The following is a 26,856-nucleotide window of genomic DNA, read 5'->3' as shown; positions in this document are numbered from 1 at the left end:
GTGCCGCATGCCACGGACCGAGTGGGTCCGAAACCGGAGTCGGACCCGGTAGACTCGGCGATGTCTCCGGTCAGGTGCACCGGCGACACTGCTTACATGCAATTCGAACAAACCTTCTAGAGAGAGAAAAGAGCGACCAGAGGAATCCGACCTGAAAATCTTGGCCGCACACACCCTTAGCACCAACAAGACCCCTAAAATCTGATGCAGTGGGATTAGCGCGCGCCCTCGGTTGGCTGAACCCCAGTCAAGGGATCAACAGCCGTCAAGCGGAGGGCGCAGTGTGGGCACCAAATCCGAGCCGATCCCCGCTACCTCTGCAACCCTTCAGACTTTAAAGCTCCCACCGGAACGGCTCCCGATCAAATCTGCGGCACTTCTCCAACTTGTCAATTGACAACAAAGTCTTTGCAACTGACGCCGCCAGAAGAGTCGGAAGCAATGTCAACCTCAGAAACCGAGCTGAGACACCTCCGCGCCGGGGCTGGCCCGGCCCCAACGGCACCTCCTCCGGCTGCGACCCCGCCTCTTCGGGATCCGTACGCCGCAGAGAGCCCCGAGTCTGGCTCCGGCGTCGACGACAATGTCCAGGACAACCACCACTCCAGCCAAGAATTCGATTCGCTCCCTCCCGTCGACGGCGGCAAGCCAGGCGTGGCTTTTCCTTGCCGCGTGCTTCGCCATCGAGGTGCTCGTATGGGGCTTCCCCTTCGCCTTTGGTGTCTTCCAAAATTACTATTCCACCAACGCCCCCTTCGCCGGGCAACCGAACATCGCCGTCATCGGCACCTGCGCCATGGTATGAATCCGACGAGCCCAGAATGCCCCAGACACTAACCTCCCCAGGGAATCATGTACCTCTCGGGCTTCCTCGTAATCGGCCTCCTCCGCCTCTTCCCCCACCAGAGCCGCCACGCACCCATCGTGGGCCTCTTCATCATGTGCATCGCCCTCGCCATGTCCTCCTTCTCCCAAACTGTGCCCCACCTCATCGTGACTCAGGGCGTCTTCTACGCTGTCGGCGGCTCCATCGCTTACCTGCCCTGCATCCTCTACATGGACCAGTGGTTCGTCCGCCGCAAGGGCTTCGCCTACGGCGTCATGTGGTCCGGCACCGGCCTCGGCGGCGTCATCATCCCCCCTCCTGCTGGAGTACCTCCTCGGCACCGTGGGCTTCCGCACGACGCTGCGCATCTGGTCCGGCGTCCTCTTCGGCCTCACCGCGCCCCTCGCCTTCTTCATCAAGCCGCGCCTGCCCGTCTCGCAGATGTCGCTCTCGCCCATCCACGCCGCGCCCTTCAACAACCTCAAGTTCATGCTGAGCCGCCCCTTTGTGCTGCACCAGCTCGCCAACATCGTCGAGGCGCTGGGCTTCTTCCTCCCGGGCATCTACCTGCCCATGTACGCCCAGAGCTCGCTCGGCGCCTCGGCCTTCCCGTCCGCGCTGACGCTGCTCCTCGTCAACGTCGCCTCCGTGTTCGGCTGCATCGGCATGGGCTCGCTCGTCGACCAGTTCTCGGCCCCGTCGTGCATCATGCTCGCCAGCGTGGGCGCCGCGCTCGGCACGTTCCTCATCTGGGGCTTCTCGTCCAGCCTGGGCGTGCTGTACCTCTTCTGCGTCGTGTACGGGCTCTTTGCTGGCGCGTATACGTCGACGTGGCCCGGCATTATGAAGCAGGTCACCGATCCCGAACGTGAAAAGGAGCGCGGCGTCGACTCGAGCATGGTCTTTGGCATGTTGGCTGCCGGGCGTGGTATCGGCAACGTCATCTCGGGACCGCTGAGCGAGGCCTTGATCAGCGGTTCCCCGTGGAAGGGCGAGTTGGCGCATGGGTACGGCAGCGGGTACGGCACCTTGATCATCTTCATGGGCGTGACTGCTCTCATGGGCGGAGCGAGCTTCTTCTGGAAGAGGATCGGGTGGTTGTAGAAGGGATTGGTGAATGAGTATGCAAGCTGAATTCAATTCTTTTCTAGAGCAGTCATCAGATGATCTATGTCAAATGATCTACCTCTGCGGACCTGTCCCGTTTTATTTTCCACATATCATGACCATTTTTGTTGCGCCGATTGTAGCCCCACAATGCAAGACTTCTTTTGTGAAATGATTGCCCCCTTTTCCTTTTCAAAATGCGCCAAAATTACTTCCGTATATGCAGTACTTTAAAAACAATTAAATATGAGGGATGTGCCTCGCCTAGGGGTATGACGAGTCACCACGCGCGAGGAGCGGTCGCTGGTCCCAGCGATCCTCATCGATGCTCTCGTCATCTTCCTCCTCAATGTCGCTGAGCTCGCCGTCGGTGCGGTACATGAAGTACTGCGCGAAGATGCCCATGTCGAGGAACAGGGTGCCCAAGCTGCCGGCCAACCAGCTGAGGTTGACCAGCATGTAGCGGCCATAGATACGGTTCGCCTCGGACGGGGAGCACTCGTTCTTGCAGTGGGGCTCAAAGGCAAAGATGCTCAGCACGTAGGTCAGGTTGCCGAGGCAGGCAAAGAGGAAGAAGAGCATGCTGACGCCCTCGGTGGACTTGCGGCGGTAGTTGAGAAGAAGCTGCGGCAGGCGAGAGCCGAGGTATAGGACGGCGCAGAGCCAGCCAAAGATCTGGCCGAGGGTGTTGAACTCCAGGGAATCTTCGTCGCTGTTGCTGTGATCGGGCTCCTTGTCGGAGTACCCGCGGCTGAGGAACCAGCCGAGGACGCCGGCGGCGCAAACCATGATGATGGCGGTGGTGTTCCAGGCAATCGCCTGCAGGACGGTCGAGGGCCTCGGCGGGGGAGCGGGCGCGGATTCGGGGCGCATTGGCACGGCAGGGGAGAGATGGGACCAGTCGGAGCCTCGGCGCTCACGCTCGATGGCCGACGCGGGCAGGAGGCCGGTCCGCTCGTTCGGCTCGCCGGTGCGGTTGCGCGGCTTCGGGGTCGGGGGAACCACCTCGTCCTTCCAGGTGAAGCCGCGGTAGTAGAAGCATTGTCCCAGCAGCACCATGTCGGCAATCGTGTAGTAGATGGCGAGGATGATCTGGGCAAGGAGTCATAGCGTTAGCCAGGGTCATCGATGCTCGAGGCATGCATGGGCCGTGACTCACCATGGTCGGGAGAACGCCCTGAAGGACGGCGCCCAAGATGTTAAAGACATCGCCAGCCAGCCAGACAATGATGAACTGCAGCGACAAACCGTCGGCACTGCCGCGGCGGAAGTTTTCGAGGATCTGGGGGGAGAACACCACAACCCAGCACGCAATTGAGATGGAGCTAGACGCAATGAGGTCAGAGGCTGTATATTGTGCAGGCGGACGTGTTCAAACTTACCCGCAAATGCCAGAAATGGCCTCAACATCGAGGTTGAGAGGCTCGGTAGGGGGAGCCATGGTGATGCGCAGGTCGGAGGCGTGATGCGACAAAGTGGTACCACAAAGGAGACAACGATATGAGGAAACAAAGGAGAAGAAGAAAAGATCCTAGGGAAGGAAGAGAAATGATCAATTAGTCTAGTAAAGGAATTGCCGACTCGATATTAGGAACGGCAATAGCAAAAAAGGGGTGTCCTCCTACAAATCCTGGCGATGTCGAGGGGAAAGACTTTTCCATGGACAAGACAATTGCGAAAATGAGTCGAAAAATTGGAAAGCTGCTCCCACTTCCGCTTCGGCGCTCGCTCGTGCCATCGGCGGACACGTGCGCCAGCAGGTATTTCGCCAGCAGCTTAGCGAGGTGCCACGACGTCACCGCTATTGCCTGCTGTCGCCGGAAAGGGTCGCCAAAATGCGGGGGAAGAGACGCTAAGACGCGCTGAAACGCCCACTTTTACCAGGTGCTGCTGTGCAGGAATTTAGTGCACTCAGCTCGTCCTCCAGTGCTGGACCGGGAACGCCCTGGGCGGTGGGCGATGGGCGATGACTAAGAAATCGGAATTTTCGCCTCGGCAAGATCCCCCAATCCACCGAACCTCGATTTTCTGGGCGATTTCGGGGGCCAAGTCGGAGTGGAGATAAGCTTAAGCACCTCATCTCACTTGACATCTGACTTGTCGCGGGCTGCCATTGGAGCGCCGTCCCTCTGTCACCAGCTCATCCCGGGGTCTCCTCCACTGGGTAAAGGCTCGCAATCTGTCTGGCTTCTCGCAACAGAGTTGGACCTGATGTGTCGGGCAGTGTTGGCGTCCATCGCTGGCGGGTGTCAGGCCGAATGCCGCGACAACTCCGGGTACCTACCTACCTGCCTACCTGCCTAGGGCGGGCAGGTAAGGACCAGTCGATGGCCTGCTCCCGCACGGCTGCTCTGCGCCCACAGGGGATCTCCGGAAGCTCCATTCATCGGAGCTCAGGCGGCGAGTCGTGATTCACCATCACGGCTCCATCGCATTGCGTCCCCGCCATCCGTGTCTCTTACATCTGATTAATCAGCCGGGACAGCCCGCCGCCACTACACGTCTTGAACATTTGCATCTCCAGGAACACTCCAAGTGACTGCTTGATAGACTCCAGCCATAATCACTTGTCTTGGTCCCGAGTGCTCAAGCCAGCCACCTTGTCTCCTGCACCGGCGACAACTGTCACACACACGCTCCCGGAAATCCCGCGATAGCTTCACCGCTGCCCAACCAACCTCGGCATGGGTTCTCAGATCCCCAATCTCCCTGCACCCGTCGACCACCCCGACTCGATGCTGTCCCGCAAGTTCGGACGGGAGACCGTCAACTACTTCGCCGGCAGCGCCCTGAACCGTGTTGGCTGGCTGCGGACCGACCACACCTTTATCAGATCCGCGTTCCAGGCCAAGGAGACCAACTTCATGCTCCTCAAGGACCTCAGCCCTTTGACCAGCGCCCCCTCAAAACTCGCATTCGTGTCTTTTGACGATGTCAAGTCTGTGACCTCGGAGGACCCCTTTGGGCCTTCCGAGGAGGACCTTATCAAGAACTACGACTCCTCCGTCTCCCGCCCGCTCATCATCTTCCTCGGCTTGGAGGAGGGCGCCAAGGTCCCGTTTGAGTACAAGGGTCTCCAAGGCCGTCCTTGGTTCGCCGTTGACGTGACCCCCAAAGGCCCGTACGCAGAGGCTGCCAACCAGCTCATCGCGGCCCAGTCTGCCAAGGGCAACAACTTCCTCCAGGGTACCAGGCATATTACTCTCGAGCCGGATGCTGGTAGGTCATCGTGAGAACCAATACAGTCTCCATACGCTAACACACACTAGCCGGCATCTACGCCCAGGCCAGGTCACTTGCCGACTGGAACTCCCGCAACAAGTTCTGCGCAGGCTGCGGGCAAATCACCTTGTCGGGAAACACTGGCTACAAGCGCCTGTGTCCTCCCACGGATCTTGCTGGAACCGGGGCTGCGCTTGACAGGCCCGAATGCCCCACGCGCGGCGGTGTCTCCAACATCAGCTTCCCCAGGACAGACCCGACCATGATCGCCGCCGTCGTCTCTGCCGACGGCCAGAAGGTGCTCCTTGGTCGCCAGAAGAGGTGGCCTCCCCACTGGTACAGCACCCTCGCGGGCTTCATCGAGCCGGGCGAGTCCATCGAGGAGTCTGTCCGCCGCGAGGTTTTGGAGGAGAGTGGTGTGAGGGTTGGCAGAGTCGTCATCCACTCGAGCCAGCCGTGGCCGTACCCTGCCAGCTTGATGATTGGTGCCATTGCGCAGGCCCTTCCTGACGGCGAGACCATTGACCTCGGAAACGACCCTGAGCTCGAGGACGCTCAGTGGTTCCCTTTTGAGACTGTGAGGGAAGCGCTCAAGACCGGCGTGAGCGGCCTGGGAGAGGCGGCGCCCGAGGGATACAAGGAGGGCAGCCTCCGTCTGCCTCCCCCCACGGCCATTGCCAACCGTCTGATGACTGCGGTGATTGAGGGATACGCAACCACCATCCCCAAGATGTGAGTGAGGGTGTGATGTGGGCGCCGGCGGGGTTGTAGCGAGCATAGACGAAGGATAGAACTGGATGAATAGACGTGAAAGTATATGCGTGACGAGATGACACCTACATGGTGAGATGTACTGTGAATGCTGTGTTATGGTGACATTTTGAGACAGTTCGGGTTCAGAAGACGGGCGTAGACGGCGAAGACGACGGTACGGACAAGAAAGCTGGCTGATGTCGAGCAGTCAACGACTACGTTCCTGGCAAGCGTTAGCCGCTCGAGAAAAATGACCTGATCTGCAAGCCAAAGCTTCAACAACGGGTCAGAGAAGTGTAGTTGAAGTTTCGAACAAGCATCCGTCGATCAGAACATGCGGAGATTCAAATCAGTCGACTCTCCGGGTTCTCACGCATGACGGCGGCATAGGGCTGAAGAGCCGCCAACGCAAAGTCCCCTGAAACCCCTGCACTGCCCCACCGACGGCGCTACGGACAGCGTGTCAGCGCCGGAGAACAACCAAGCTCCAGCGCCAGCTCCCGTCCCGTCGTGGACGGTAAGCTCCATCCACCTCACCTCCATCGTCCCCATCCCGCCCTGCGCCGCCAACGAAGCCTCCGTCGCCGATAACCTGCCACGCCGCCCCGCCCGCCCGCCCACGACCGCGCGACGAGCTTGTCCGCAAGCGACCGCTGCCCACCATGTACCACCTCGCAAAGGGCCTCTACCTCTTGGCCACCAGTAAAGAAGGTTCGCGCACATGAAACGACACGTCGTCTGGCCGGCTCTCGCTAACCTGCTCCCTTTGCGCAGAGTACTCCGTCATCCTCCTCGGCCTCGACAACGCCGGCAAGACCACCTTCCACGAGCAGGTCAAGTCGTTCTTCCTGCCCTCGCACCCAGACCCGAAGCTCAAGACCGTCCCGACCGTCGGCCAGAATGTCTCGACCATCACCCTGCCGGACATGTACCTCAAGATCTGGGACGTCGGCGGCCAGCACTCGCTGCGCCGGCTGTGGCAGAGCTACTACGCTTCCGCGCACGCCATCGTCTTCATCATCGACTCGACTGATATCGGCGACGGGAACCTGGAGCACGACAGCTCGGGGCGTCTGGAGGAGTGCCGCCTGGTGCTGGAGGACGTGCTGCAACACTCCGAGACGGAGGGCGTGCCGGTGCTGGTGCTAGCCAACAAGCAGGATCGGGAGGACTGCGTCGAGGTTGTCAGGATCAAGGAGGGGCTGGTGAAGAAGGTGTTTGAGGGCGAGAAGGCGAGCAGCATCCGCGACTCGAGGGTGCTGCCCGTGAGCGCGCTGACGGGGACGGGCGTGAAGGAGGCGGTGGAGTGGGTGAGGTCGCGAGTGAAGTGGAACAAGGAGTCGAGGCCGCCGGTGATGCGGTGATGCTGCGTACGGGGAATGTTCGTTTCGGTTCACGAGGCAATGATGTTTCACAAATCATTAGAGCGGCGTTTCTGGAGTTTGGCCCCAAGAGGAGGACGAGTACCCCACGGGAGAAGATGTTCACTACCAAAGTTTGATGGTTCCAGAGAGAGCGTATATGGCTGGGTATCATTTTACAATTTTTCTTCTACGTCAGGCATGACAAATCTATGCGTCCACTACTCTGTCATTCTCCGCAGACAACAGCTCCGAGATGAGACCGCCCTTGTCCCTCCGCTTGGCGTCGTCCGCGAGCTTCTCGTCCACCAGCGTCGAGAAATCCTTGGCCTTTTGCAGTGCCACGTTGCCGCAGTGTAGCAGCGTCACCGCCTCCACGGGCGTCCCTCCGAGTTTGGAAATCTGGCTAATCTCTCCGTGCTTGTTCAAGCTGACCGTCAGGCTGCTCGTCCGCAGCTGCTCCTCGAGCCAGTTGGCGTCGATGAGGGTGATCTCGCCCTCGTCGCCGTAGAAGCTGAAGGTGACGCAGAAGGGGCTGTGCAGCCAGCTCAGAGGTACTGGTTCGCGCTCTGCCGGGGTGAAGATAGTGAGAGCCTCGCCCTCATTGCTGGTGTCGGGCTTGCGGAAGTGGCGCAGGGCGGCGATGACGCCGAGGCAGGCCGCATCGGTGAGGTTGCCGTCGTGCGAAAGTACGTGGACGTCGGCGCGGACGGACCAGACCTTCTGGCCGGCAACGAGACACAGCGACTCGGTGTCGAGGGCGCCGGACCGGCGGATCGTCTTTTCGAGCAGGCGTGAGAGCAGGACCTCGGCTTCAGTTGGGCGATTGACCTCAAAGGCCGGCGACGCCATGGGGCTCAGCTCAGTGACGATTTGGAAGATGCCCTCAAATGGGCGGTCTGCGTAGGGGACTGTGACTTCTGCTGAGACTTTGACGAGAATTCTGTGAGATGGGTCAGCACATGCCGTTCTTTGCTTCTCAAGAATTGACCATTTCCGTACGTCGTCTTGCCCAACTCTACATTGGCCACCCCATACTCATCACCGAAAGTGAGTTGGACTTTTCGGTATTGGTCGAATTCGCGGCTGTCAAGCCTCAAGTTCTCCTTGAGAGCTTGTGTGACGAAGGTCTTCTCATTTGCTGATGGCTCTGCTTCTCTGGGCATTTTGGCGGTTGGACTCTTGCTGTAAAGGGCCGATTCTCACAGTTCAGACTGAGAGCCACTCTGGAGTTACTGGAAGTGTTTACTGAGGTCAATCGTATTGGTGGGGCGCCTGCAAAAATTCTGCCGGGCGGTGGATGCCTTAGCTCACAGTACCCCTGCAGCTGAACCTGGGCCTGTCAGCCACCTGCGCGTGCAGCAGTGCATCTGGAGAAGGTCCCTTTTGCGACCCAGTTTAGCCAACTTCAATCATCAACACGACTTCTACATCTCGACACAGCATTCCAAGATGACCACCGCTCACCGTCCCACCTTCGACCCGGTACGCTCAACCTGTCCATTCGCTCTTTCTTTTGAATACTAACAAATGAATCCAGGCACGAGGCAAAGAAGCCTTGCGCGGCCCAGCCTATCATCAACGCCTCCTTCCGGCGCACACGCAGCTCAAGTTCCGCCAGGCCGGTCAGGGCGGCGAGGCCGACGACGAACCACGCGATCTCAGAGCCGAGCTCCTCGCCGCCGAGGCCGCTCACTTCGCCAAGAAGAACGGCGGTGCTCCTCCCCCATCCGCTGTCGACGACGACGCGCCTGCCGGTGGCATGAAGCGCGCTCTGGAGGCGGCATCACAAGCAGATGGCGAGGAAGACTTTGAGACGAAGAGGCGGAGGATATTGGAAGAGTCGCGAGATATAGACGCCGATTCGGAAGACGAAGAGGAGGATGATGATAGCGACAGCGACGAGGACAGCGATGACGAGGAGGCAGAGCTGCAGCGGGAGATGGAAAAGATCAGGCGCGAGAGGGCGGAGAAGAGGGAGCGCGAGGAGCGAGAGAGGGCCAAGGCGGAGGAGGAGGAGAGGGAGCGGGACATTGCGCTAGGGAACCCGCTGCTGAACAAGCCCGACTTCGCCATGAAGCGACGGTGGGATGACGACGTCGTCTTCAAGAACCAGGCGAGAGGCACCGAGGAGAAGAAGGGCAAGGAGTTCATCAACGTAAGTTTGTTGTGTTGATTGGCATGTGTGCGGCTTTGCTAACTTGAGTACAGGATCTCCTCCGTTCAGATTTCCACAAGCGATTCATGAGCAAGTACGTTAGATAGATACCCACCACCGACTTTAGAGGAATTCAGTTTCGTTTCGCATCGCATATCGTTCAAATGTGGCCTCGTATCCTGTCGATCTTGGCGCATGAGTGGCAAAACGACCAAAACCTGCGACTACAGGATCTTCCTCATATCGCCCCTGGACCTCATCACACCGGCCTTCTTGTCGATGAAGTTCTTCTCGTCGGGTTCAATGACGTTGAGGTAGTAGTCGTCCTTGAAAGCGGCTGCAAACACCTCGAAGCTGGGTAGTTCGAAGACGGCGCATCCGTCGAAGCCCTCCAAAGAGTTGGCATCGCGAGACTCGGGTCCTATAGGTGTTGTCCCTTTATTCATTGCCTGCGCGGCATGGACCTGTGACGGGGAACGTTCTTAGTCGAGGCATTCATCGGTGAGTGTGGCGTGTTTACCTGGGTGTAGGAGATGAAGCCGTGCTTCTCGGCCCAGGGTCTGACAAGAGGCCCGTGGACGTTCTCCCAGTGATGGTAGAACTCCTCCTGCGTCAAGTCCGCTTTGCGCTTGAGAAAGGCGATGCTGCAGACTGTGTTCTGTGGCATCTCTGTGGCAATTTGGCCGCTCATATTGGTGATGCACGTTGACATGTGACGCTAGGTCTATCTCTAGACAAGTTGTGCAGTTCAAAACACGATGAACACATTCTGATCGAGAACCCGTGAGTTTTAGCACGTTGGGTTTTATTGGAATCTGCGGGAGCGCTTCAGGGTGCTGGCCCGGATAACATCAACCGGCAGTGGCTTGGTGCAGGTTGCTGTTTGCTCTCCAATGTTGTCGACACGCACACACACGCAAGTAGTCTTCAGGTCCCTGCAGCTCACAATTGGATTGGGCCCAAAGTACCAGGTCTTCGGAGCAAACTCCGCCAGTGTTGCCCAAATTATTTCCTTGCACACATATCACGATGTGATCGATTTCGCGTGGGTTGGACGGTGAAAGCCCGGCCGTTCAACGTGCCCGTTTGCAGCAGCTGTTTACGGAAGCTTGGGGCTGATAAATTGTTACTTCAATTGGAGATGACACAGAATGACAACGTGGACATATTGCTCCTTCTGCGTAGCTTCAGCATCGGGCGTTACTGCCACAGCTCTCTTCTTTCTCTTGCCTCTCCTTCCTGGTCGCTGTTTCTTTCCCTGCCTGGGCAAGGTAGATACGGAGGGCCGCCACTTCCGCCAGGGCCGCTTGATGGACGACTCATCAGACGAAGAGCTCTTCAGCACCGGTATCAATGCCTTGCCCCGTGATGTCATTTTCGACGATGTCGCCAACAGCAAGTACGGACGTAAACGCGACTTCGCCGCGGAGGGCATCATTGAATCCAAGCCTCTCCGGGGAGGGCCATTCGGAGGGGACTAAGACCTCAACAAGAAACCACAGGGTAACGTCATTCCTACCGTATTTGAACCAGGCAACGACGCTCTATCCCCGGTGGACCACTTCCCTCCCGGTGTCAGCACAAAGGCAATACCAAATGTAATCCGCTTCATAAACCGCTACGACAAGTCAGAGGCCCTCATTTATACCGACGGAGCCTGCCTCGACAACGGCGCCGCAAAGGCCCGCGGCGGCTGTGCATTCGTCTTCAAGCCCACTTATTCTGAGAAGGAGTCCGGTGTGGTCTCTTTGCGCCTCGAGGACCAGGGTCCGGGTGGCGAGGTTTACCAACACACCAGCAACCGCGCCGAACTGCGTGCCGTCATCGCCGCAGTGCGGTTCCGCGAATGGTACGGTGAGGGCTTCAAAAGTATCGTCATCGCTACGGACTCAACGTATGTCGTCAATGGTGCCACGGACTGGGTGCGTGCATGGATGCGCAAGGACTGGCATTTGAGTACCGGCGGCCGCGTCAAGAATCGTGACCTATGGGAGACGCTTCTGCTCAGGATCGAGCAGCTGAAGGCTAGGGGCATGCAGGTTCGGTTCTGGAGAATCCCGCGCCAGTGGAACGGCGAGGCAGATAGGGCGGCCAAGGACGCTGCCGCCAATCTCCCGGTGTCTGAGAAGTTTTGCGACGTCCATGGTATTCTTTGCTAAGAGGACTTTGGCTTACTGTTGCACCTTGCTGATTGGGAGTGGTCAAAACAATACTCTTCAAATATTGCGTTCAGCGCAGAAACGAATGGCAGATCGGTTGTGTGGCATGGCTGTAAGCTAGGAAGGGATGTCTCGTGTATGAACTACTCTGAGCAGCCAAGCCCAAAATGGGGTTTAGCAACCCTGTAACATCAAACATAATTCACATAACCACAGTTTCTCACAATGTGCCACAAGTGTTTGTTCGGAAAGGGATGATGTATTGGCCGGCTCCTAATCCGAGCGCAGAGCTTCCTATGATTGCCCGTAGTCCTTTCCCATTCCTAGGCCAGCGTGCCTCATGCACTCATCACAAGCGCGCGAGGACGCAGCCCCATCGGTACTCTAGCACAGGCGCCGTAGAAAACCAACGACGCGCTTAGTAGAGGCGCTTGGGGGGAGACATGGTAGCCTTGATGGTAAGGCTACCGACGTTCTGCCAGCCCTTCTTCAGAAGGGAGACGAGGTAGTTGATGGCCAACATGATGTTACCAACGAGCTCCTCCTGGGTCATGCCAACGTTGCCGACGGCGACACCCATGCAGAGAACCTTCTTCAGCTGGAACTTGATGGTGGACTTGACCTCGTTGATGCGGCCAGTAAGGTCGTCGGAGTGGGAGACGGGGGTGGGGAACTTGCCGGCTGCGAGGTGTTGTTAGCTGCTGTTCGATTGTGGCAAGAGAGGAGACGCGACATACCCTTGGACAGACCAGGACCCAAGAGACGGGGGATCTGCTTGATCAGAGTCTCGGAAGCGACGAAGGCGTCGTACTTGCGAGCGAGCTTCTTGATCAGCTTCTTGTTCTTGTTGAGCTTCTTGAGATCGTCGGCGGACATGGCGTCAACGCCACCGTGCTTGGCACGGTCGATATCGTGCTGGTCACCAAGAATGCAGATGCTCATGTTGGGACGGGGAACGATGGGCAGGCGGACGGTTCCGGAGAAACGCTTGTCACGCTGGGGGTCATAGTTCTTGAGGCCGATCTGGAGCTCGACAGTCTCCTATGGGGGGGTTAGCGGTTGTGGTTACGATTGACGTTGCGCAAGTCTTGGGGTTTCTCGATTCGAAAAATGCTGCGACGCCGCCCGGAGAGGGAATACTGACAAGGAAGTTGCGCTTCTTGGTCTCGAGGGAGTACTCGAGGAGCTCACCGACCTGAGCGCGGACGTTGGCGACCGTAATTTTCGACATCTTGGCGATATCTCCCAGTAATCTGGTGCTTACGGTAGATGTTGATGGGTTGTCGGGTGATGGATCGAAAAAAAGAAGGAAAAGCTTGAGAAAAGTTTGGGCGGGGCGCTCGTTTTAATTAGGGCAGAGGGGATGGCCACTTGTGGGTGCGGCCCGTGCGCGTGTCGTTCCAGAAGGCGCAGGCGATTGGCTGAGGGGCCCGCCGCCCGCCTGCCGAATGAGTCTTCGCCGGCCGCTGCAGTGAGTCGACTGCCCCTCCATGTACCTTGCTGGTAGTGCCCCTCGGTGGTGAAAATTCATTGCATGTCACTCGGCGCGCGGTACGGCATACCATCGCTCTGACGAACTCGTTTTGCGCCGGGCATTTTTATGTAAGACTTCGGTGCGAAAGTCAAAGTACGAGATCAGGTGCATCGCCGTCATACGCCACAGAGACCCTGAGGATCGCGCCAACCCCTGTCACTCATTCGGCCAGTACTTCGCTTCTGTGCCCCTCAGTTCTACTCCATCTCGCCGTGCCCCTCCATGATGAGATCGCAATGAAGCAAGACGCCCCCAAGTACGAGAGTTTCGTCAACCCGAGCGACCTGCTCAAATGGGTCGAGGAGCAGCCGGAGGAGTCATGGACGCCGTAAGAATATTCCAAATAAAGAAATTCCAAAATATTGTTCTGTGGGTGTAGTTGGTTGACTTTTGCACCCTAGTCTCGCTCAAGACGTGTTTGACCACCTGCTGTCTCTTGCCGCCCAGCCGAAAGGCATCTCTGGGAACTCATGCGTGAAGCTGTGTGGATTTGTCGAGCAAAGCTCCAAGTCCAGTAAGCCCGCCCTGAGAGAATGGGCCTTCTCCAAGGAGCCCAGCTTGGGCCTGTTCAACTTCTTCATCAAGTGGAACGAGACGGAGCAGCACCGGTCCATGAAGCTGGTCCTGGAACTGCTGCCTTCTCTGATCAGGCGCAATCCCGACCCGGCTGTTGCTGAGGTGGTCAAGACGACCGTTCTCGACACCCTCATCTCCATCATCGGGCCGCAGTCCACCAAGCCCTTATTGAAGTCTTCATTAAAGGCAATGGACTACTTTGCTGCCAAGGTTTTTACCGTTGAAGATATCGCCGCCAGCTATAGGCGCACGCAGCCTTCTTGCAGTTGGGACTCTGAAATGGCGCTGTGGCAAGACTTTTTCAGCCAGATGCTCGGCTGGATGACGATGCACTACGTTTGCCCCACTGCCGGCAAGTTCATCGTGACCACCTTCCGTGCTTTGCGCCAGAGTTCTCTGAAGAACCCCCAAGCAACGGGTACCGATGGCTTCAGCGTCGTGGCTTGGCTCCGATGGGTTCAAGCCGCTATTGACGCGACCCCCTCTCTTTTGGAGGGTGTCAAGACATACGTTTTCCTTCCCCTGTTCAAGGATGACCGCAAGGATTCGGTCCAGATCCTGCAGCAGATCAACAGCTCATGGTCTGCGTCTGATTCCAGTGCCGAGCTGGATACTCTTGCCCAGCTGAACCTCGCAGTCCTGGAGGTTGGCAAGAAGGTCGGCATGGTTGAGGAGCCTGGTAAGTTGTTTGACCCCTGAGTCTCTACGATTGCTCATCATGATCTCCAGGTGCCATCGTCCAAGAGGATTCCTCGTCAGTAGTGTTGGAAGAGGAGGTTCTCCAGAAAGTCCTTTCGCATCCTTCCCATGAGCTGCGTTCACTCGCCCTGTCGCTCATTATTGCGTCTCCTTCCACCACCAGGCCTTACTCCCCCGTAGCTCTCCGTCTGCTGCAGGTTCACTTGCAAACGTACTTTTCAGAGTCGGACGCAAAGTTCCGCATGGAGGTTCTGAGCAAGCTGAAGGACATGTTCAAGCGGAGTCGCGGCGCCATCTTCATCCTGAAGAAGAGTCTCGACCGCGTCAAGGCCATCAAGGCGTTGCCCCCTCCTGCTGACGGGAAGCCCAAACCCGCCCCCAAACCTGCAAAACAGGCCCACCACCGCACCAACATCCTATTCTGGCCCGAGGACAAGCTCATCGAGAGCTTGCAGCAGCATGAAGAGTTCCTGGCTTGGTATCTGCGGTTCCTGCGCTCAGAGCTGATTCCCACTGCGTCCTTCCAACGGCACTTCACTTCGCTGAGGGCAGTCATCTTCATCCTCAAGCTCGAGTTTGACCAGTCCAAGACCTGGGAGACCGAGGACGACGAGAGTCTATTCTTCAACCACTTTGATGGAAGATGGACTCGCACACTCCTCGACCTCATCATGGATCCATTTGACGACGTGCGTGAAGCCAGCACCTCTGTCTTGAAGAGCCTGTTCTCCGACAGCCGCTTCAAGTGTCTCACCGGGACGCAAGGAGTCTCGCCAACATTGGAGGAGTTCTTGGCCAGGGCTGAAGATATCGCCAGAAGAACGGCTCGCGCCGACCACGCCGACGGTGTAGCCCGGACCAACGAGCTCCTCTTCAGATTCTATAGCGGCCGAGACGCCCAAATCGCCCACATTGCCAAACTGATTGACCTCCTCGAGACCAAGCTCTCCTTCGCCGAGGGCGACCTTGGCAATGCCGTTCTCGAGGCCCCCGTCCACGGCTACTTTGCCTCTCTCCGCTACATTTGGCAGGCCGCTGTCGAAATGAAGTTCTCCGAGTCCGAAGTCGCGACCATGACAACCCTACAAACCCGCATCGTCAAGTGCTGCGAACGCATCTGGGCCGCCGTCCGAGATATCCTCTGCGACGATTCCCCCGAAGGCCACCTCCCCCAAGAGCTCGAAGACCTCGAAGGTCTCGACACGAAGGACCTTCTCAGCTATAGCTTCCGCGCCATTCACGAATCGAGCAGTTTGATGCGCGTCATGGTCCTGCCACTCAAATCCAAGCCCCAGCCAGAGACCCTCCGCCCATCGAACTCCCTATTTACGACGGTTGGCACTCTAACATTCACTCAATTGTCCAGCCTCCGCCACCGCGGTGCCTTCAACACAGTCTCGCTCTCCTTTGCGACCTGCTGTCAACTGGTCAAGCACCTTGATGCTTCGGACGACGGATCTCAAAACCTCCTCGATGTCTGGTACGCCGGGACAAAGGAATGCATCTTTGCCCAGGCCTCCACAACTCGTCGCTCGGCAGGCATCCCCGCAATGATCACCGGTATCGTTTCCGCCAACGCAGCGCAACCATCCTTTGACGACGTGATTTCAGAACTCGTGACCATCGCCCAGAAGCCTGCTTACGTCTCCAAGATAGACGACACCAAGCTCCCGCAGGTCCATGCCCTCAACTGTCTCAAGGACATGTTCAAGTCCTCCTTCATCACCCAGCTCGGCAAATCCGCCCCGCACATCCCGCAGTGCCTCGAGCTCGCAGCGGGCAGTCTCAAGTCGGAAGTCTGGGCGATTCGCAACTGCGGTCTGCTCTTCCTCCGCAGTCTCCTCGACAACCTCTTCGGCACAAACGAGAGCAAGGCAACGCTGGAGGCAGGCTGGGACGGGCGTACAACGCGCCTGCAGTACCACAAGTATCCCATCCTCCCCGACGTCCTCCTCAACCTCCTCCGCTCAGGCCGCGAGGTCATGAAGCCCAGCACGAGCACCATTGCCGCCGAGTCCGTCTTCCCCGCCCTCGACATCATCCGCCGCGCCGGACCTCCCGACACCTCACGAGACGAGCTCTACGACCTCGTCACTGGGTACCTCGGCAGCCCTGTGTGGCATGTCCGTGAAATGGCAGCCCGCGCTCTTTGCTCGTTCCTCCTCCGCGACGAGGACTGGGTGAACGCGGCAGAGAAGATCATCACCGACGCTGTGGCCTCTGATGTCTCAAATCGTAACAACCACCTTCACGGCAGCCTCCTTACCCTCAAGGCCGTCTTCGAGCGCCTCTCCGATGTCTCCCCCCAAAAGTTCTCCCTCGCGATCCCGCGGCTGACTTCGATCCTCCAAAACCTTGAAGCAAACGCTCCTGCATGCTTCTTGTCCACGCCAGACATCCGCGCGGCTTACCTCGAGGTCCAAAACCTCATCTCCAACTTCACTCTCACGATCCCTACGACACCCGCCTCAATCTCTCAGCCGCCGCAAAGCGCCCTCCTCCGTACGCAACTCGCCGTCAATGCAGTGCACACCTACCCCTCCGCCGCCTCCCTCCGCAACACTCTCCTGTCCACAAGCACGACCTCCGTCGAGGCGACAATCACCATCCTGGAAACCCTCTCCAGTGTGCGTCACCCCCGTCTTAACCCAGAGGATGCGGCATCCTACGCAGCCCTCTACACCGACCTCGCCTTGTCGACAACCCACCCCGATCTCCGCGCGGCAGCCCTCACAAACCTCGCCTCAAATATCGACCTCGTCCTCTCCGCAAACCAGTCCACCCTCCTCCCCGCCTCCTCAACTCTCATTACCCTCTGGCAAGACACAAACACAAAGACGATAAACCCCAACCTCTCCAACGCCGTCATCCGCGCCAGCGGGCCCTTGCTGGCGACCCTCGTCCTCCGCGGCGATGCCACCTCGCAATCACTCCTTGGCTGGGGTACAATGATGTCCTCCGCCGGCCACGACTCCTCCCCCTTCGACACCCGCATCGCTGCCGCCGCCTCCCTCGCCTCCTTCTTCTCCGTCGTTTCCGCCCCAGACGCAGACGCATCCCGCCTGCCCGCCCTGGTCGCCCTCTACGACGCGCTCAACGACGACGACGACGAGGTCCGCGACATGGCGTGCCTCTCGGCAAAGCACATCCTTTCGCAGTCCCTGGCGCCCCTCGACGCAGCGGACAGGCTGCTCAGCCACATGTCGGCAAACTACGCCTCGGCGCCGTCCTTCCACACGTTGGTGGGCTCCCGCATGACGGGCCAGACGACCGCCGAGTCCCAGCTGACAGAGGCTCTCCGCTTCGACGACTCTCTCTTTGCAATCGAAGAGCAGAACCTCTTCGTCGACGAAGTCCGCGAGTCTCGCCGCTGGGCAGCCGTCTTCGAGACCGTCGTCGGCGGCACGGACAACGAGCAGCTAGCGCAATGGGCCTCGGACGGTCTCGCTGCCCTGCTGAAGCTTGCCAAGGAGGAGCACACCGACGACGGACCCCTAGGCTGGGCTTCTGTGGCCGACGTGTACGCCGTCTGCGCGAGAATCATCACATGTGCTGCGGCGCTTGTCAAGACGGGTGTGCAGGTCGAGGGGTTGAGAGAGAAGTTGGTCGAGTGGAAGACCGTGGGTGAGAAGGGACGACTTCACGGTCTCTTGATGGAGATGGCTACGTTGTAGAGAGAAGCAGATATATACCAACAACTTGGATGTAGATTTGATAGAAAAAAGTTTGTTTAGACTTCGTGTACAATGTTTTCGAAATTCCAGTTAAAGGAGAGGCTTGAAAAAAGGAAGGCTAAGACGCCCCAACGCCATCCAGATGCTTGTGAGTATGAACAACAAAAGTCATGTATCGTCCCCCTTTTGCGTGGCATGCGGGGTATCCAGTCCCCAAGGCGCACGTATGTCGTGCATCTCCTAGCTCGAGACACTCTGGGTGGTCAACTTCTCCCCCGACGTGCTCCACGCCGCCGAATCCTCCCTCTTCAGCCCACCCAGGCGGCCCATCTTGGCCACAAGCATGGTGTTCTGGCTCTGCAGGTCTCCAATCTGCCCTTTGAGCACCTCAATCTGCTTCAGCGCGAGGTCACGCTCCGTCTTGACCCGCTCGAGCTCCATGGCCATGTTGCCCTTCTCCTCCTTCTCGGCTTGCTTGCGCCTCCTCTCCTCTGCCTTGCGTTCCTCATTCTCGCGTCGCTCCTCGAGCCTCTTGAGCTCGCGGCGATACTTTTCTTCCTGTTTAGCAATCTCCTTGTCATGTTTCTCCCGCAACTTAGCCTGCTGGGCGGCATCGCGTTGCGTGTCTTCTGCTCGCTTGGTAGACATGCGCTCTTGCATCTTGTTGATCTTGTCCTGCATCTTCTTCCGACGTTCCTGGAGCTTCTTGAGCTCCCTGTCGTGATGCGAGGTCGTCGACTTGTGCAGGGAGTTGGCTCCCGAACCAGACGAGTGCAGAGACATGGTGTCTTGGTGGGTAACGTCCGGAGGCGTAAGGGCCTCGCCCTCGTCCGTCTTCTCGACGGCCGACGCGAAGCTGCGGATGGACGAGGTGTCGCTCTCGTTTGTCTCTTCGTCGCGCTCGTCTTCCTCAGCTATCGAGCCGTTGGTGCTTGGCGCCTGGAACATACCGGGCAGACCGTTAGGGAGCCGACTTGCCACTGCAGATCCTGCCAGTCCGAAGGCCCCTGAGATAATACCATAGAGGCCGTTGCTACTTGGCGGGACAGTCTCATCCTGTGCAGACGGATCTGGTACGAGATTGGACGTGGGCTCCTTAGCGACCTCCATTGGTGATGCGACTTTTTCAGCCTCGGCTTGCTTGGCACTCTCCTTTGTCTCCTCCTGCTCCGTGTCTGACGTCGTGAAATCGTCTGCAGCCTTGGCGGTCATCCACTTAATGAACTTGCCTGCATCGCCGATGATACCACCAGGCGTGCCGCGATCGATCAAGAACCGAGGCACGTTTCCGCCAGGGTCACTGCGAGTCACCATCAACCACTCAACCGTCGTAGAAGCTTCCTCGTCAATGCCTTCCGCGCTGTGCCCGGCGTCATCTCTCGCCGGTGCACTGTCGACAGAAGTTCCGCGCTGTCGTCCGCCTTCGGGGTCAGCAGCCTTCTTGGCCGCCCGCAGAACAGCCTCTCTGCCCATGGATTCGGCGATTGCTTGCCTTTCCTTCGGACCGTCGTGGCTCAGATCGATCGATGACTTTGCGCGGGTGATTGAGGGCTTGTCGGAAGGGATCTCGCGGATGATCTCCACCGACTCGTACTGCCCTCGAATGTAGCCCGGCCGTTCGGCGCACTCGGGATGTATGCACGGCTTCGAGACGATCATGAAGGTTCTAAGCGGTCGCCTCCCGCCTTCCTGTGCGGGAGGGTTGCCGGAAAAGTCGGAAGTCAGGAGCAGAGTGACAAAGTCTCTCGGAGCGGTCGGACCCGGGAACTGCGCCGACAATTGGAAAACTGCAAGCATCATGGTCAGCGAATTTGACGGCCACATCAGTTGCGGCTCACTCACCTTCCATCTTCCCGGCGCCCTCGACAACCTGATGAACAACCCGTTTCTCCGCGCCAATTCCACGGATAGCGCCGGCTCCAGGACCCGTCTGAACCTTCATCGACTCGGCAAACTCCTTTTCGAGGCCTAACTTCCACTTCTCAAAGGTGAGGCCATCGTGAACACTGCGCCGCGCGAACCAACTACCCTTGCCGTCCTTGGAGGCGAGCTTATAGACGTTGATGGCGAGCGGATTGTCCCTAGGGTTCACCTTGACCTCCTTCCACTCCTTGGCCAGGTCACGCGACAGGCTGAGAGAGGCGGCGGACTGGCGCTGCTGGGAAAGGCTGCGGTTGATGTCGGCGACAGGCTGAGGCGGATCGGTGTGTGAACGAGCGCGGCCCGTCGTGGCCTGCTTGACGGCGGCGGGTACGGGGATTGAGTCGACTATCGTTTGGGCATCAGAGAAGACGCCGGCGAGGAATTCTTTGGGATCCTCCTCTTCGACGGAAGACCATTTTACAGGCGCGAGGCCCTTGAAGGGCTCGTGATGCGGTGCCATTTCGATTGAGGTTGTGGTGACACGTTGGAGGGAAAGTGGGAGAGGCGAATCAAACGCTGGTTGAGGTCGATGTCATAGCCCTGGTCGAGCGACCGAGCGACCGAACAGACCGAAAAATGTTTCGTAGACGGGTTTTCGGAGAGGATGGGAATGCTTCGCGGAATCGCAGATGCTAATAGGAATGCGAAGCAGGTTTGCGTCGGAGTCCGCGAGGTGCCGAGGTGTAGCCGCAAGAGGACGTGTAGTGTTCGCGGAGAAACAAGGTAGATGCTGCACGGTAGCTGCGATGCTTAATTTCTTGAATTCTGTTGATTATTGGGCAAAATGGAGACGATACGTCCAGGACCAAAGAAAGATGCAGACGGGGGAGAGAGAGGCAAAGGTAAGCATGTGGCTTAAAAGACGAAGCGAGTACGGGAGCGAGGGAGTCGCGCGGTGCTGGTGCAGTGGCTTGGAAGATCCGTTCGGTTCCCTGCACACGACCACGACACTGACACTGCACGACGTTTTCAAGGGCCGTAAAAGGGATGATACGCAGCAAGGTGGATGGGTTGGATATTTTCGCGGGGGGCTTTGACGTCTGCAGTACCCCGAGCGGACCTAATGCTCCATGCCCTGTGCTTTTTCGGGTCACGTACTTGGTAGATAGATGGGCGTTGCACCATCTGTCCTGCGGTCGATTTATCTCGATGCTGCCCGTTTCCTGGCTGTTGCAACTTTCACTCCAATCAGTGACCATGGCCGGCGAGTTGGTAGGTCCTCCTTCCCGTTTTCCCGTCTGCCTTGCCTGGCCTGCCTGCCCTACGCTCTTTCACCGATTGACTTCCCCCAGCGCTGACGTCAGTCACCCCTTGTCCCATGTTACAGCGCCGCCCAAGAGGGCATCCGAGAGGGGGGAAGAGGGGTTGCCCCTGCACCGCCCGACGTCACAATTGGTGGTCGCGGGGCCTCCCAAGAGTTCCAGCCCTCAGGGGATCGTAGAAAAATGGAGAAATGGCGCTAGATCGTCTAAAATCCCGCCCAATCCGCGTATTGCACCCGCGGACTCGGCTTCTTTAATTGGGCGCCGCCTCCAACGATGAAGTCAACTGCGGCTCACTCTCCTTCTTCTGCACCACCGTTAAGGAGGGCATCTACGTCGCCCAAGGCCTGTCATCCGACCGACTGGCCTCTCAGAGCCCTGCATTTCTGCTATCCTTGGACACCATGCGGCATGACTGCACTGGCGGAACGTGGGATGTGGCATTCCTGCTTTTGCTCTTTGCTTTAGTTACGTCGTCGGGCCCGTCCGCTTGGGTCGGGGAGTCAGTCGTTCAGGCGGATTGTCCCTGGCAAAGGCACGTGAGGTTATATTCAGCTTGCGGTTTCACCGTCTGCCCTTTTTTGATGCCACCTAGCCTGCTCTTTGGGTGACCCGGGGGATCGCATCATGATGAGATAGATCGTAAAGAAGGAGGTGGCTGACATATCCGAAACAAGCTTTCTCAACTGCTAGTCTTGCCATCTGCCACCCTAGCCTCCATTCGGCCTCTAATGGTGTAAGCGCGACCGCGCCAGTTGGTTCGTGCTCGTCAACTTGACGCAATGTAAGCCTCGTCTTCCCATATGCCATTCCAGAGAAGGCATCACGGATAATGGACAGACCTGCTTGGGGGACTCGCGTTGCCATCCGGCCGCCTCGCTCTGGCAAGTAGAGAAATTAAAACGTGTATTTGTATATGTAGCAACGAACGACTGTCCAACAGACACCGAAACAAGAGACTGTGTGTACTTCGAGGTATCAACCCACTTCAACCATGACCGCAATGCATCTACAGACCTGCCAAAGAATTTCTCTCGCTCATCAATGCCGCGTGATCTAACTTGCAGCTGCCACAATATGTATCGTACCACTCCCGCAACGTCTCCCTCTTGCCCTCATCAATCTTCGGCGCCATGACCTTTTGGTCGCCGCTGCGTTTGGTCTTGGTCGACTTGTCTGCTTCGAGCATCGTCTTGAGCTTATCACAACGAACGTTTTCATCAGCTAGCCAGTTCTCCCACTCCGACTGCACCATCTCCCGCTCTATGCTGTTGACGATGCGCATCGCAACCAGGAGATCGTGTCTGTAAGAGCCGAGACGTTGACGTGTCCGACGCAGTCGGCGTGCCGTCGCCCGGCTCGTTGCTGTCGAGAGAGTTGACCCGGCGTCTTCGAACGGAGCGTCCAAATCGGTGGAGTTTGCAACTAATTGGAACGTGGTAAAGCTGTTGTGACTAGTTAGCGACTGTTGTCGATTTCAGAGGTACAAGACTTGCCATGCACTATCAGCGGGCCAGGAACTGTTGTGGCCTACTGCACCCGTTGCCTCGCCCAGATCCGCCATGTAGATGGCCTTGCTCATCATCACGTTTGGCCCAACACCGACGCGGTTCATAAACTTGGCTGCTCGCCTCTCCATCCACCAGTTTGAACTGTCCTTTGACGTCAGGAAGACGTTCGTAAACGTACTTCCTGCCAGTAGAAGAAGGATGAGTCGGTGTGCCGTCACTACGCTGAAGAACTTTTGCACTCCAGCAATCGCCCACATGATGAGCGACGTGACCGCGCTCTCTCCAAAGGAGCGGAGCGTCTCTAGAAGCATGGCTGTCAGTGTGCGCGGCTTGATAAGCTGCTTCTTCGCTGCGTCAGCATCAGCTGGCGAGAACAGCACGACCTGAGTCTGCTGCCCAATGTTTCCGTAAACTTGGATTGCTCTCTTGGTGCGACTGTGAGGGCCCAGTTTGCGGACCTGATCCGTTGCCACATCCGCCAGCTCTTCGGCGTCGCCCTCGGCATCATTTAGCGCTTGTCGTTCGACCAGATTCTTCGAAAATGCCGGCATCTTAGACCAGTCCACCTTTGTGTAGATCGCGAGCTTGCACTTGGATTTGGCCACATGCGTAATCACCACCTTCGTCACCAACTTGAAGTACTGCGAGTGGGGCAGATGCCATGCCGTCTTGACGTGGGTGACAACGTACGTAACGTGGTCTTGGAACACGTCCATCGTCTGGTGGTCGACGACGTTGACAGTCTTTGGCCGACCAAGCATGTCTTTGTAGTCGAATTTGAACTGAAACTCTCGCCTCATTCGACCGTGGTCTGCGAGAGTCCAGGGACCCTGAGCAATCTGCTGCGCTCTACGCTCAAAATAGAGCTTCGGGAACACAAAGCTCTTGTCTCCAAACAGCACGTGGAAGCATGCCTTGGCGCTGATTTCAAAGTGACGCTCAGCAACCTTCCTCTGCATATCTTCGGGCTCGAAGACGACAGGATGTGCGGGCAACTGAAGCTTTGGCGTCTGCTTGCTTTGGCCTGATATACGAAGCTTGGGGCCGAATTGACTCTGGCGTCGTGGAGGACGGCCTGAGTGGGTGCCGTCGTCAAACGGGGTGTTGGACGAGATTTCTTCCCAGCTCTCAACGCTTGGGCTTCGCTTGCTATAGTCCTCAAACTCAAGGTTGATGAGAGCATTAATGAGCTCCGACAGCTCCATGGGTTCTTCTGACTGGAGATCGTCGATGAGGAGGTTCAGTCTAGCATGCAGAAGCTGAAGGTTGTCGAGGAAAACCTTGATTGTGACTCTAGTGTAACCAGTCTCGTTGCCATCTTCTCCCAGGTGGAGGAAGATGAAATCGCACTCCTTTCCGGGCGCCGCTGTAACTTCAGCAATGATGTCGAGACTGACGGCGTATGCCACAACAAGACCCATCTGCTGGCCGTAGAAGTACATGTTGTCAGGCGTGATGTAGATGCGGCCGTTGCCTGCAAGTCCGTGTCCGTTTGATGGCGAGTCTCTGCCAGATGAGCTCGACCAGGCGGCTCGGAACACGAGGACCAACTTCTCGTCGAGAGGGACGGTTGGGAAGAGGATTCGGAACTGGTGGTGCTGAATTCTCAATTCGGGAGGATAGCCCGGGGGGAACGTCTCGACAGGTTGTTTGATCTGAGGATGGGGCTGATTGAACTTGGCGTCGACGCTGACCGTCTTCCTGTGTCCGGTTGTAGGCGTCGAGGGCTTTTCTTCGCCAGGTTTCCCAATTTCTCGAACAATGATTCCAAACGGATTTTCCTCCATCTGCCCAGGCGTCCGGGGTCGCCCAGGACCCGAGCCGTAGACAGTGCCCCATTGACTGCTTCCCCAGTAGTTTGCAAGGACCGCAGTGGGCATGTGGCTTGTGTTGTCGCCACCCATGCTCCTGTCGACGGAGAACATGACTGCGGTCCGGCTGAGATTGGTCGCGGCTGGTGGTCTCGCCAGCGTCAGTGGAGCCAAAGTACCCTGGGCAGGATCGAAAGAAGCCAGTCTTTGAATGGGTGGTTTCTTGGGCGTGCTCTGAGGAGGCGATGGGTATCCGGGCAGATGGCCGTGGCTGGCTATCATGCCTGCAATGCCACCACTGCTTGGGGATGCAGCAGCGGCAACAGCAGCCTCGGCACCAGCCCCAAAGGTCGCTTTGCGGTGAAGATCTAGCTTCTGGATGATCCTTGCAGCATGTTCGCGATTGCTCTCACCATCCTCCCGGACCATTTCCCGCCCAATGTCCCGACCAAGGGCAGTGATGGAACGACGCGGTGCGCCTCCTACATCGAAGCTGGCACGGCCCGCCATGTTGTTGTCGGATCCAGGAACCGGCAGAGTGCCAGCTCTGTCGAAACTGGCGGATGGTTCTTCGCCAGCAACCAACGCATCCAGAGACCTCGCAGAGAACTCGGGCAATGGGGGTGGCGTGATGGAGAACGCTGGATCGGCTCCCGCAGGAGAGAGATTGCTATCTCTATCCATACTTGCCTCGAAAGCTCGCTTCTTGGCCACCTCGAAGACTTCGAGCCACTCGGTCAGCTGGCTCTGAGTCTCGGCTTGGAGAACCAGTGTCTGGCTCTTGGTCTTGACTTCGAAGCAGAAACGGCGATCTTCTGCCACTGCCGGCTTCGCGTTGCACAACAGGACACCGATTTCGTCGCCTTGCAAAACGCCTTGAGAGCCATTGATCAGCCAGCCAAAGATGCCATCCCGGCAGTAATACCAGCGACGGACCCAGTTGGACCGAGCGGGCTTGCCGTATAGTGTCTTCAAGAAAAGCCAGCCCTGCTTTTCCGAGATAACGGCAGAGTTCTCCTGGGGCTGAACGTTTACCGGGCCCCTGGATCCAAGGAACGGCACAGTGGATGCGCTGTAATCCTCCAGCTCGCGGGATGGCTTGAAAGCCTGCAGAGTGCTCTCCCCGATATCTCGCCTAGCAATCTGAAGCTCGCGTTTGAAGACGAACTCGGACGTCTCCATCTCCCTAGACCAGCCGCGGATGCGTTCCATTTCGGAACCCCATTTTGTCGACACAGAGGCAGCGTCCCGTGACCTTTTCATCTCCTTCCAAAAATCGGCACTTACACGGACGAGCAACTTGTCGAGGCTGAAGCGTACTTGGGGCGCAAGCTGGCAGAAGTCCATCGAGACCTTGAGATAGGCTTTGCGGGTTTCGTACACGGCGAAGGCTTCCTCTCGAATGGCAGATGGCTCCTTCGTTTTGGACTGACTCATATAGCGAGCCATGGCCTGGTCGAAATTTCTTTGCGTGTGTTCCAGCACCCTCCGCACCTCCTTGAAGGACCGCAGGTCAGCGGCCACGAACGAGCGGATGGGGTCGACCGAGATGGTGTCAATCTTCCGCACGGTCGACATGATCTGTGTCCACCATTCCTTTGATCCATCGCTAATCCTGCGCAATGCGAGAAGTGTATAATCGTGGTCGATGATGGCATCGGCGGTCGCAGCGGGCGGGAAGATTTTGGAGAGGTAGGTGTTGACCCCTTCTTCGAGGGCCAGGAGGTCGCGTGTCACTTTCGAGGTGGCCTTGACGTAGTCGTCGAGCCATCTTTCCACATTATCAATGTGCTCTCCAAAGTGCTGAGAGGTCGACCGGAAGGTTGGGGAGTCGAGGGACGCTTCGTTCAGGCCGACGGGGATGGCAGGGCTCGATTGCTTCTTGGCCATCGGGGCGGCCGGGGCGGCGGGATCCGCCATCGTCAAGCGGTGGTTGGTTACGACGTGCGTTCGTCGCCTGTAACAATATTATCGGTTTCTATGCTGTATGAAAGGCATGCTCGGTATATCGAAATCGTGGAAAATGCTGCGCGGAAGGGCAAAGGTGTTTGCGAAGTTGTAATGACGTCGGCTGAAGCCGCATGCACTCTGGAGGTGTGCTGTCAACGTCAAGCCTCATCTGAGGTCTCAGGACGGGGACGAGCCAATGAAACCGCGTAGTCGTCGTATCCGGGGGGAGGGAACTGGGGGCTAATCTGCCCAGCCTTGCTGAAGCCACAGCTCATTTGGCGCTCGACTTTAGCTCAGGCCCGGTAAAGAGAAAATGGCCCAAGCTCCTCG

At 57.8% G+C, this 26,856-nt stretch overlaps 12 protein-coding genes across 12 annotated transcripts; 6 read left to right on the top strand and 6 right to left on the bottom strand.

Annotated features, from left to right (window-relative positions):
- Positions 1-583: 583 nt before the first annotated feature.
- asaE-0 (MFS transporter asaE) lies at positions 584-1,930 on the top strand (the record flags this gene model as incomplete). Its single annotated transcript, XM_037316540.1, has 3 exons — positions 584-799; positions 847-1,128; positions 1,154-1,930. The coding sequence occupies 3 exons, from the start codon at positions 584-586 to the stop codon at positions 1,928-1,930; spliced, it is 1,275 nt and encodes a 424-aa protein (XP_037185415.1).
- Positions 1,931-2,197: 267 nt separating this feature from the next.
- Positions 2,198-3,374, bottom strand: CGCA056_v001279 (putative vacuolar amino acid transporter YPQ3; the record flags this gene model as incomplete). Its single annotated transcript, XM_037316539.1, has 3 exons — positions 2,198-3,025; positions 3,093-3,258; positions 3,316-3,374. The coding sequence occupies 3 exons, from the start codon at positions 3,372-3,374 to the stop codon at positions 2,198-2,200; spliced, it is 1,053 nt and encodes a 350-aa protein (XP_037185906.1).
- A 1,243-nt stretch (positions 3,375-4,617) lies between these two features.
- NUDT12 (Peroxisomal NADH pyrophosphatase NUDT12) lies at positions 4,618-5,891 on the top strand (the record flags this gene model as incomplete). The annotated part of the gene is made up of 2 exons (XM_037316538.1): positions 4,618-5,152; positions 5,203-5,891. The coding sequence occupies 2 exons, from the start codon at positions 4,618-4,620 to the stop codon at positions 5,889-5,891; spliced, it is 1,224 nt and encodes a 407-aa protein (XP_037185907.1).
- A 679-nt stretch (positions 5,892-6,570) lies between these two features.
- ARL3 (ADP-ribosylation factor-like protein 3) lies at positions 6,571-7,272 on the top strand (the record flags this gene model as incomplete). The annotated part of the gene is made up of 2 exons (XM_037316537.1): positions 6,571-6,619; positions 6,683-7,272. 2 exons carry the CDS (start codon positions 6,571-6,573, stop codon positions 7,270-7,272), a joined length of 639 nt encoding a protein of 212 aa, XP_037185908.1.
- A 207-nt stretch (positions 7,273-7,479) lies between these two features.
- rrp45 (Exosome complex component rrp45) lies at positions 7,480-8,435 on the bottom strand (the record flags this gene model as incomplete). Its single annotated transcript, XM_037316536.1, has 2 exons — positions 7,480-8,212; positions 8,272-8,435. 2 exons carry the CDS (start codon positions 8,433-8,435, stop codon positions 7,480-7,482), a joined length of 897 nt encoding a protein of 298 aa, XP_037185909.1.
- A 286-nt stretch (positions 8,436-8,721) lies between these two features.
- Positions 8,722-9,534, top strand: cwc15 (Pre-mRNA-splicing factor cwc15; the record flags this gene model as incomplete). The annotated part of the gene is made up of 3 exons (XM_037316535.1): positions 8,722-8,754; positions 8,810-9,427; positions 9,481-9,534. 3 exons carry the CDS (start codon positions 8,722-8,724, stop codon positions 9,532-9,534), a joined length of 705 nt encoding a protein of 234 aa, XP_037185910.1.
- A 117-nt stretch (positions 9,535-9,651) lies between these two features.
- Positions 9,652-10,118, bottom strand: aurZ-1 (Dehydratase aurZ; the record flags this gene model as incomplete). Its single annotated transcript, XM_037316534.1, has 2 exons — positions 9,652-9,891; positions 9,948-10,118. The coding sequence occupies 2 exons, from the start codon at positions 10,116-10,118 to the stop codon at positions 9,652-9,654; spliced, it is 411 nt and encodes a 136-aa protein (XP_037185911.1).
- Positions 10,119-10,578: 460 nt separating this feature from the next.
- rnhA-0 (Ribonuclease H) lies at positions 10,579-11,586 on the top strand (the record flags this gene model as incomplete). The annotated part of the gene is made up of 2 exons (XM_037316533.1): positions 10,579-10,834; positions 10,961-11,586. 2 exons carry the CDS (start codon positions 10,579-10,581, stop codon positions 11,584-11,586), a joined length of 882 nt encoding a protein of 293 aa, XP_037185912.1.
- Positions 11,587-12,004: 418 nt separating this feature from the next.
- On the bottom strand, positions 12,005-12,817 carry crp-74 (60S ribosomal protein L10a; the record flags this gene model as incomplete). Its single annotated transcript, XM_037316532.1, has 3 exons — positions 12,005-12,267; positions 12,324-12,627; positions 12,731-12,817. The coding sequence occupies 3 exons, from the start codon at positions 12,815-12,817 to the stop codon at positions 12,005-12,007; spliced, it is 654 nt and encodes a 217-aa protein (XP_037185913.1).
- Positions 12,818-13,356: 539 nt separating this feature from the next.
- Positions 13,357-18,069, top strand: CGCA056_v001271 (Uncharacterized protein; the record flags this gene model as incomplete). The annotated part of the gene is made up of 3 exons (XM_037316531.1): positions 13,357-13,448; positions 13,522-14,375; positions 14,426-18,069. The coding sequence occupies 3 exons, from the start codon at positions 13,357-13,359 to the stop codon at positions 18,067-18,069; spliced, it is 4,590 nt and encodes a 1,529-aa protein (XP_037185914.1).
- Positions 18,070-18,309: 240 nt separating this feature from the next.
- Positions 18,310-20,452, bottom strand: CGCA056_v001270 (Reticulocyte-binding protein 2-like protein a; the record flags this gene model as incomplete). The annotated part of the gene is made up of 2 exons (XM_037316530.1): positions 18,310-19,856; positions 19,912-20,452. 2 exons carry the CDS (start codon positions 20,450-20,452, stop codon positions 18,310-18,312), a joined length of 2,088 nt encoding a protein of 695 aa, XP_037185915.1.
- A 1,811-nt stretch (positions 20,453-22,263) lies between these two features.
- On the bottom strand, positions 22,264-26,496 carry CGCA056_v001269 (putative PH domain-containing protein; the record flags this gene model as incomplete). Its single annotated transcript, XM_037316529.1, has 2 exons — positions 22,264-22,699; positions 22,742-26,496. 2 exons carry the CDS (start codon positions 26,494-26,496, stop codon positions 22,264-22,266), a joined length of 4,191 nt encoding a protein of 1,396 aa, XP_037184910.1.
- Positions 26,497-26,856: the final 360 nt, after the last annotated feature.

The sequence above is a fragment of the Colletotrichum aenigma genome, assembly GCF_013390185.1.
Source record: "Colletotrichum aenigma strain Cg56 chromosome Unknown KSG_Cg56_contig01, whole genome shotgun sequence".
Lineage (NCBI taxonomy): Eukaryota > Fungi > Ascomycota > Sordariomycetes > Glomerellales > Glomerellaceae > Colletotrichum > Colletotrichum aenigma.
Note: the sequence above shows the minus strand (reverse complement) of the source record. Positions and strands in the feature narration are given on the sequence as shown.